General features: G+C 44.0%; 1 protein-coding gene across 2 annotated transcripts in view; it reads left to right on the top strand.

Moving 5' to 3' along the window:
* The window catches only part of pdcd11 (programmed cell death 11), a 59,884-nt gene that overhangs the window by 34,243 nt on the left and 15,641 nt on the right, over positions 1-10,000 (top strand). For both annotated transcript variants that reach the window (XM_063200089.1, XM_063200083.1), the window contains exons 26-30: positions 455-560; positions 3,884-4,061; positions 6,252-6,308; positions 6,875-6,997; positions 8,884-9,006. In XM_063200089.1, the coding sequence (XP_063056159.1) occupies positions 455-560; positions 3,884-4,061; positions 6,252-6,308; positions 6,875-6,997; positions 8,884-9,006 (587 nt within the window). The remainder of the gene's footprint in view (positions 1-454; positions 561-3,883; positions 4,062-6,251; positions 6,309-6,874; positions 6,998-8,883; positions 9,007-10,000) is intronic.

The raw sequence follows: 10,000 nt of genomic DNA, 5'->3' as shown, positions 1-10,000 counted from the left end.
AACCTGCTCTCTCCAACCATCCAGCAGTGTACAACATTTCTCCAGGGTCTGAACTCTTGTAGCAAAGTAGTTGCGGTCGTCAGTCACACTCGTGTGGCAGACCATGCACAAAATTATTGTATTAACTTTATAAACATACACAGCCCAATTTATTTGAATGAGTACTATGTTGTAAGTTAGTAGTTAGTATGTTAGTATTAGTATGGTATTATGAGTTAATTTCTTTTCATCGTTTCTCTAATTGCTCCTCTGATATCTGCATTTGCACTTGTTCTGTATATTTCCTGTGCACTTCGTATCTGCTAGTGATGTTGGCTATGATTATGTCCTCGTTTGTAAGTCGCTTTGGTTAGTAAGCGTCTGCCAAATGCAATGTAATGATGTAATGTTTGTTGCTGCTAATGTAATGCAATGTAATATATTGTAATGTAATATGTTTGTTGTTGTTAACCAGGATGCCAAGAGGCCTCAGAAGATGACCAAGGAGGGCGAGACCCTGAAGGCCAAAGTGGTGTCCGTGGTAACAGAACCCAAACCGCAGCTACGCCTCTCACTCAATGGTACGTCCCTAGTAGTCCATTTCTCAAGTACGAGTATTTTTAGCAGTAGTCTCTTTCCTTGGAAAGCCCCTTTCACAGTGCAGTATAGTATTAGTATTAGTAGTAGTGGTAGTGGTAGTAGTAGGGGTATTGGTAGAAGAGGGTAAACCAGGGTCAGGCCCTGCAGGCCTAGCTGGAGTAGCCTGGCTCTCACGCAGACCCTTCGTGCTTCGTGCATCTTCGTGCATAAACTTTGTGAGCTCGCACGAGGGTTTGGAAATCTTAAACGAGCCCGAACGGAATCCGATATTTCATGGTCGCTCCAATCAGAATCAAGGGGAGAGATCGCGGGGCGGGGTATATACAAGTCAGTGGTTGAAGTAGTAGTGATTAAAAAAAAAGCCACGTGAATTCTCAAATCAGGTTTGAGCTGTTTTGAACACACCCGCACCTTTCCAGAGCTAAGCGATTGTCAATGTTCCAGAACGCTCGAGAACCAGGTTATAGCTGGAGTCCGTGTCCACAGAACCCAAACAACAGCTACGCCTCTCACTCATTGGTACGTCTTTAGCTGGTAACTTGTTCTCTGGTGTGATAAAGCACAGTAGTCAATTTTCTGTACTGAAATTTCGAGAATATTCTAAAAAAGAAAAAAAAACTGACAACTAAACTCTAAAAAGCTAAATGGCCAGTGAGTCTGGAAAACACACTAGCCACAGTGGACAGTAAGCAAATATGTTAACGTCAAGGCCTGGTCCATAGTAGCACATTTCTCAATGAAATATTTTAGCAGTAGTCTCACCCGTTGGTAAGCCCCTTTCACAATTCAGTATTATTTCAGCAGTCACATTGCTATAAGTAGTAGTGATGGAGTTGGTGGTAGTAGTAGTAGTGGTATTGGTAGAAGGAGGGCCAGCTGGTGTCTGTGTCCAGTGAGCCAAACCCCAAAGAGGTACACCTCTCACTCGTTGATGCGTCATTAGTAGTCCATTTCTTGATGAAGTATTTTAGCAGTAGTCAGAACTGTTATTGGTGGTGCCTGAAGGCCAAAGCCATGTCCATGTCCACCCAACCTAGGCAGTGCAGCCTCTCACTCATTGGTATAGGCCTCACAGCTCAATTTCACTAGCCACATTAAGTAGTAGTATTAGTGGTATCAGATGGTAGTGGTCATAGTAGTGGTGGTGTCCACTAAGCCCAAACAGGTAAAGTTAAAAAAAAAAAAAAAAAAAAAACACACACACACAAAAAAAAACGCCCATCTTTGCCTTAAGTAAAAAGAAACCGTCTGTGACACAGGTTACTAATAGAGGCAGTCTTTTACTTATTAAAAATGGTTCTGGACCAGTTTACTAAAGGAGGCAGGCTACTATTAGGGCCCAGGCTATACATTGAGGAAATATGGCATCTACTGGATTGTATGGTATTTTGCAGTGGAGACTAAAGTGCTGGAATGCTACACTGTATGTATTTGTTTTTACCCATGTCACCTTGCATTTGGCCTTCCGCCTCTGTCAACAGCAAAAGCTGACCAGTTCCATTGTGATGCGAAAGCCGATATGCGGTCCAAACGTTTCCTAAATAAAGACGATAAAATACATTTGCTCTGACACCCTCTGATCTAGAATTACACAAATGTTGTGGTGCAGGCTTACAGGAAAGGAGAACCACCGAGTGCGGCAAAGCCAAACCTCATAGCATGTGGCTCTTTTCTTTCTTTCTTTCTTTCTTTCTTTCTTTCTTTCTTTCTTTCTTTCTTTCTTTCTTTCTTTCTCCATTGATATTCTTCTCTGTCCTCCGATCTCCCTATTTCTTTCATCCTCTCTTTCATCTTCTTCCCCTCTCTCTCCTTTTGTGTTGATCTCTCTCTCTCTCTCCCTCTCTCTCTCTCTCTCTCTCTCTCTCTCCCTCTCTCTCTCTCTCTCTCTCGCTCAGAAGTGATGCTGCTGCCTCCATGGCTACCCTCCTCTCTCTGCTGAGTCATCCTCCATTCCAGAGAGAGAGAGAGAGAGAGAGAGAGAGAGAGAGAGAGAGAGAGAGAGAGAGAGAGAGAGAGAGAGAGAGAGAGAGAGAGAGAGAGGAGAGAGAGAGAGAGAGAGAGTGGGGGACAGAGAGGGAGGGAGAGGGAGGGAGCGAGAGAGCGAGAGAGCGAGAGAGCGAGAGAGAGCGAGAGAGAGCGAGAGAGAGCGAGAGAGAGGGAGAGAGAGCGTGCGAGAGAGAGAGAGAGAGAGAATCTCCCTCCTCCTCCTAGCCTCATGAGAAATTAGACTTGCTCTTCTCTCTTCCTCCTGCTCCCCAGAGAGCGATAGAGACGGAGGGAAAGGAAGGAAGGAAGGAAGGAAGAAAGAAACGAAAAGAAAGGGAGGGATGTGATAAACATCTGACTCGTCTAGGGAGGGTGAGAGAAGGGTGGAAAAGATGGACAGAAACAAGGAAGCTGATGAAGGGAATAGGGGGGGGGGCAGTAAATGTCTTAACTCCTTTGGGGATGGAAGAGAAAAAAGGATGGAAAGGGAGATGCAGGGGAATGGCTGTAATAAACGTGTGACTCGTCTGTGAAGAGAGAGCAAGAAGAGTTCAAGAGAGAAAGAGGAAGAGTGGATGCAATACATTTCAGTGTTTCCCACAGAAACTTTGGAAACTATGGGGGCAGACAGGATTTTTTTTTTTGTTTGGAGAGAGGGGGGGGGTGCTATGAAATTCACGCGGCGTAAATGCAAAACGGCGAAACAATGAGTGAAGTATGACATTGGCGCATGGAGAAACTATAGGCCTACATTTCAGCCATTTATGTTTTGAGAAATTGCACAAGATTTTACCCATGACATGTATAGTACTACATTGTCATTTATATTGGATTGGATGGATGGATGGAAGGTTAAGATGGATGTAATACATGTCTAGGGATAAAGAGAGAACGGTGGATGTAAGGAAAAAAAGAGAGAGGGAGGGAGGGATGGATGGATGAAGGCAAAGGCTGGATGTAATAATCGTCTGGGGAGGAAAGAAAGAAAGAAAAAGAATGATGGAGAGAGGGAAGAGTGGATGTGATGAATGTCTGAAGAGGAAAGAAAGGAAGAAAGAAAGTGAAGGAGAGATGGAGGGAAGAGTGGATGTAATAAAAGTCTGAAGAGGAAAGAAGGAAAGGAGATAAAAAGAAAGAGAATGATGGAGAGATGGATGGAAGAGTGGATGTAATAAAAGTCTGAAGAGGAAAGAAAGAAAGAAAGAGAATGATGGAGAGATAGAGGGAAGAGTTGATGTAATAAAAGTCTGAGTCACTTCCTGTTTTGTCAACGCTTCTCCCTCTTTCTCGCTCGGCCTCCTCCCTCCCTTCTCCGCAGGGACGCACGAGCTGTCGGCGGGGAGCGTTGTCATGGCAGCGGTGCACGCCATCAAGCCGCACGCGGGCCTGTCCCTGCGCCTGCCCTTCGGGGGGAAGGGCTGGGCCTCCATGCTGGATCTGGAGGACAGCTACACGCCAGAGCCGCTCCAGCAGTTTCAGGAGGACCAGCTGCTCAAGTGGGTGGAACAGTCTCACACAGGCACACGCACACACACACATACACACACATATACACACACGCACAAAGTCTCAGACACACACACACACACACACGCACGCACGCACGCGCGCGCATGCTCCCCATATCTTACCATGTCTAGCTGGTGGTGTGACTGGTGATGATTACTGAATAGGTTTCTGAGCTGTGATCTCTCACGTGATTACAAGTTATAGGAAGAGTCTGAAGACACACACACCGGACTTAGACACACACACACACACACACACACACACACACACACACACACACACACACACACACACACACACACACACACACACACACACACACACACACACACACACACACACACACACACACACACAGGTGGTCGTCAGGGGCTTTCACCTTAGCACTTTATATACTACTCAAACTAAAGGCAACACGTGAAATTTCAATAACACATGAAATTGTTATTGATTGACCGGCGTGTGCCACTTACCACTTAGAGAGTATTTTATAAATTCGTATAAATTCAGTATACAGTGTAGGCCAATGGTTAAGACGCACCTTCCTTATTCAATACATTTTCTTTTCGTGCCTAGTTACAGTACATTGTGGACTCTCGCAGAGAATCTTAATTGAGCACAAATGTCATCTAGCAACTCGTAAGAATTGTAGAACTAAAGTAGTGTCTCTCAACGTGGGCGGTACAGCCCCCCAGGGGGCGTAGGGGAGCTCTAGGGGGGGGCGTTAGGAAGGATACAGCTAAGAGGGGGTAGTGCTAAGATGCCATTGGAGGGCATTAGTCCATTTCATTTTTTAACACTAAGGGAGTGTTGTGAAGCTTATGATGGCTTGCGATGAGGCCAAGGGGGTGTTTGTTCAAAATAGGTTGAGAACCACTGAACTAGAGCTATAATTGACATTTACACATTGTTTTAGGCATTTGATAGACCAGCTATGATAGGCCAAGTGACTCATTATCAGATCAGGCAAATCTTGCTTGTATTGACAAATGGCTAAAACAAGGTCAAATTTTGTTAAAGCTCTAGGTCTACTCTAACGTTCTCTACGCCCCCTTAGGCCTCCCCAACGCCTCCTGGCGGGGCTTCAGAGCCCCCAGTTGAGAAACGCGACCGTAGCTGTAGAGTGAGTCAGGAGCGGTCAGCGTAGTTGAACGGATGCATTATTAAGTAGTATTGATAGCGGGAGGGATTTGTCAAGAGTACGCCCCCCATCGATCCGACCCTTTAATTGAAGCGAATAAATAAATGAATGCGCCTTAATGTGATGACGCCTGCACATAAGTAAAGTAAGGAGGTAAAAGTAAGTAAAGCTTTGTGATGAGCTGTGCATGTAAGCAAAGCAACAGCCCGATCCCTTGGCTTCCTTTTAAGTACCCTAAAGAGGGCAAGGGAAGTCAATAAGTAAGGGCATCACGGCTATAAACTTTTATGGCGCATCCTGAAGTATGGCGATGGCCAGGGCCGGACTAAGAAGGCCTGGGGCCCCTAGGCTACAGGTTACAGTAGGCCCCCAAAGGAAGGAACGTTTTGTAACAAAATTGCATAGACAGTGTGATAATTCCAACCCAAGAGGAGGATTAATACGATTTAGGACTCTACCTGACATAGCAAACGAAGAGATCAATATGGCTGTTAAGGAGGGTTTAGGTATCAAATGCAAATTGCCCCGAATGCGTACGTACACAGTGATTTGGAAGGTGTGGGATTTATCATGCAGAGGTGTGCCTCAGACGTCAGGTGGCGCAACGGTATCTAGTACCCATAAATGTATACGTAATTGGTGGTTGATATGAAGAGTTCAGATGCAAAACCCCCTAAGTGCATTTTCAGAAAATAATCTTAATTCATTTTTATTTAATACAAAGCTATCAAAATGGCATATTTTTACATTTTATTTATGTAATATAACTATTTATATGTATTATCAAGTACATGAATGTAAACCAAACCAACAACGGGGTTCTCCAAAAATATAGAAGTGCAGGTCTTCAGAAATGGAGTTAGGGGGTTTTGCATCTGAACTCTTCATATGCTGCAATGACTGTTTGTTGTTAGTGGACTGTCTAAAAAGCATAAACTAAAATCTATACAACAGTGGCACTGGCTGTCGTTGCGCTGCCCTGACGTGTGCTACTACTAAAACGTCACTGACCCGTAAATGTGTGTATTTTCCTCAGGTGTTCCATTCTGGAAGCCAAAGAACACAAGTACCATGTGTCCCTGAGGCCATCAAGGTACAGGATTTCTGTTTTATTTACTTTATTTTGACTTGCATTTTTATTTATAGGTTGTGTTTTCATGTACAAAGCTTCCAATACATTTCAATAATATTAATAACTTTTCATACATTTCATGGCTGCTTATTGTAAATGTGAAAAAAAACATGATCTCATTCAGTTGTTCTTTAGTACCATTTATAAATCAGTCAGTTCTGGGTGTTCTTGCTTTCCATTAGGATACATGAACTTAATTTAAACCTTCGAAATGAAAATTTAGTATCAAAAAGCTAGTTTTGACTTTTACTCATTTATTTAGTCAGTGTCTGGTAAAAGTTCAGACTTTGTTTGTTGCATTTGCTCCAGTTATGTCTGCATGTTATCTGTAATTTATTTTATTTTATGTTTGTTTTCGACTCTTTATGATGCCAATGCGGGACGCATCCAGACAAGAAGCTGCAACATTTTGATGTTCTTTAATACTGTTATAAATCCAAGTAAATTCTGGATGCTCTTACTGTCCTTTAGGATACATCCTTTTTAATTTTTATTTATTTTAATCTTTTTCTTTGTTCTTAATGTAGGACGCACCCAGACAGGAAGCTGCCGGTTGCGGACGTGGAGGTGAACTCTGTGGAGGAGCTGAAGGAGGACCAGATCCTGCGGGGCTACATCTCCCTGGTGGCAGAAAAGGGCATCTTTGTCAGGTACCAAAGTTGTTGTTGTTTTTTTTTAGTAGGGGCTTTTATGCCTTTATTTGACAGGACAGTCGAAGATGGTGACAGGAAGCGAATGGGACAGAGAGACAGGGGAGGATCGGGAAATGACCCCGGCCGGACTCGAATCGGGGTCCCCCGTGGGCATGCAAGCCCAAATGTGTGGGGCTTAATGCGCTGTGCCACCAACGTTGCTCTTTTGACTAGGGGGGTAAATAATAATTGTTTTGTATCCAGGCATCAATCTTACGGCCGACAATGGAATTCAATCGTATCGTATTGTGGGGCATTCTTGAGTATTGAAAATAATCGAATCGCTGGCCCCTGCCCAATGCTCTTGCTGTTAATTGTGCAGCATAATAGAGGTGGGAAAGTAATTGGGGGAAAAAAATAATTTGTATCGTATCATGGGGCATTCCTAAGTATCAAAAAGAATCTAATCTCTGCCTCAAGAAATTGATATTGAATCGTATCGTCACGGAGGCTGTGATTTACACCACTACTTTTGACTACCATGTGTAGCTGAGGTGATCCTGCGCTAGTTCCCCACTTGGGGCTCAAGCCCACCACCTACCAGTCAATGGGTGCATCCCAATATGTGACCTTGCCTCCTCCACTTGTGCTTGTCTCCTCGTCCCGCCTCCTGGCCCCTCCTCCGTGGAGAAAGCGATAAAGTTTCCCAGCTGTCAGCCTCGCCACAACAACTTTTGAGGGACTGTTTTTCATTCACCATCCCAATTGCAAATGAGAAAAAGACTTTACAATTGAGCTTTTGCAAGATATTGAAATATAATGCTGTTGTCAGTGATGTCATCATGACGAGAAGCAAGTGGAGGAGGCAAGTGGAGGAGGCAAGGTCGCATTTTAAAACGCACTCAATGCTCCAGTTCAGGCATGGGAGGCACAGCACGATACCGCTGAGCTAAAGGTCCAGAACGATGGCTCATCGCTACCGATATACTGTATGAGGCTTCAGGAGGGAGGTTTTACTAGCGTTATAAGCCAAACTCTGCTAGTTGGCATCTGTTACACATGACTTGCATAAATCTTTTCTGTTGTCCAAACTTCAAAGATGTAATCACTTAAAGAGGCACTGTGTGAGATTTTGACCATTTCCTGCACAGTGTACCTTTTTAAGTCGTGTTTATCTGCATACAGTAGATCAGGGGTTCCCAACCTTTTCCAACTTGGGGCCCACTCCAGATTTTCACAAATGTTAGGGGCCCACTTCTACGTTAAACTTCGGCTTTTTTCGCACACCTCAGCTGGCAGGTGCGTCGGAGATGGCACCATGGGTCACTCAACAATAGTTCAAAGAAACTCCCGCACACTGACCATTTCGCTGTTCTTTCTTTAATAAACGACGTTTCGGTACTAGACCTTCATCAGGCAATCTAGAGGAGATTGCCAATCAGGAGATTGCCTGATGAAGGTCTAGTACCGAAACGTCGTTTATTAAAGAAAGAACAGCGAAATGGTCAGTGTGCGGGAGTTTCTTTGAACTATTGTTGAGGGGCCCACTTCTAACTCGATAAACCTCAAATAAATATACATCTAACTCGATAAAACTCAAATAAATATACAGCGACACACACAAAATTGATTTTGATTTTTAGAAAATTATTTCAAGGCCCACTTGGAATACCTTCAGGGCCCACAGTTTGAGAATCACTGCAGTAGATGATCTCTGTCAGGTTCATGAGTCGAACCGGCAACCTTTGGGCTACAAGTCTGACACACTAGCTGCTTACCCATGACTACCCTTTGACTTGAGACTTGAGAAGTGCTTTGAGCACACTGTGTACCATCTATCTGAAGAGAAAGCCTAATTCATGTGAATTAACATTTCCAACCGTCTTTGTTCTTCTGTGAACCAGGTTATCCAGGAACATCACTGGGAGGGTCCAATTCAAGAAGGCCTCTGAGTACTTTGTGAAGGACAAGAGCATATACGCGAAACACATCCCCAAAGACAAGCTGATCACCGTCAAAGTCCTCAGGTAAGATGACGGGGAAATATGAAGGAGTTGATTCGTGTTTTAAATTCAATTGTTTGAAAGAATATGTGGAAGACCGTAGCGTCTACTCGTCTCGAAACACATCTCCCAAGACAAGTGGCTTGTAAATAAATAAATTACAGAATCGTTGTCGAGAGTGCAGCTTTTCTCTAAACAATTGTGCTGATTGTATAATAATATTAATTGTACATCTGTTTTGTATAGCGCTTTCATGATAACTCATTTCATGTGTTGTTGTATTTTAATTCCCTCGTCCCTACCTCATCACTCAGTCAGTGTAAATGTGTGCTGCATGCCGCCTACTCGTAGTGGGGTGGGGGGGCTGGGACAAGGACAAAGTAATCTGAAAGGGCACCCCACACAATACATACAATGTAATGAGAACCCAATTCTGGGCCCCCTCCGTCCCTGGGCCCGGAACAACTGTCCCCTTTGTCCCCGCTGTCGGCTTCCCTGCTGGTTAATGAACATACCATGTTAATGACTCAACTACGCAGCTCTTGGTGACACACACACACACACACACACACACACACACACACACACACACACACACACACACACACACACACACACCTCCTCTAATTAAAATGCATTGCACAAATTGGATCCCCAGACAGGTGTGCAACATACGCAGGCACAGCATACAGCCCTGGGGAAACGCCAAGGGAGACGGCTGGTAACTCAATTTGTGGAAGCATGATTTTCTTCATCTGCTTTTTTAATGTTCTTTGAAGCTGAAAATCGGTCCATTTACATACACCTGGCAAAGACCATTTAATGATCGGAACATTGTGTATAGTAATTTGTGAGCTTTTGGTTCATCTTTTTCTTTTTCTTTTTTAAACTATATATTTTTGGTATTATTGACTTTATTTATGACAGTACAGTGTGGATGGTGACTGGAAGCGAGTGGGGAGAGAGAGACGGGGAAGGACCGGCAAAGCACCCAGCCTGCCGCATAGCAGACAAGTGC

The sequence above is a fragment of the Engraulis encrasicolus genome, chromosome 1 (genome assembly GCF_034702125.1).
Source record: "Engraulis encrasicolus isolate BLACKSEA-1 chromosome 1, IST_EnEncr_1.0, whole genome shotgun sequence".
Lineage (NCBI taxonomy): Eukaryota > Metazoa > Chordata > Actinopteri > Clupeiformes > Engraulidae > Engraulis > Engraulis encrasicolus.
Note: the sequence above shows the minus strand (reverse complement) of the source record. Positions and strands in the feature narration are given on the sequence as shown.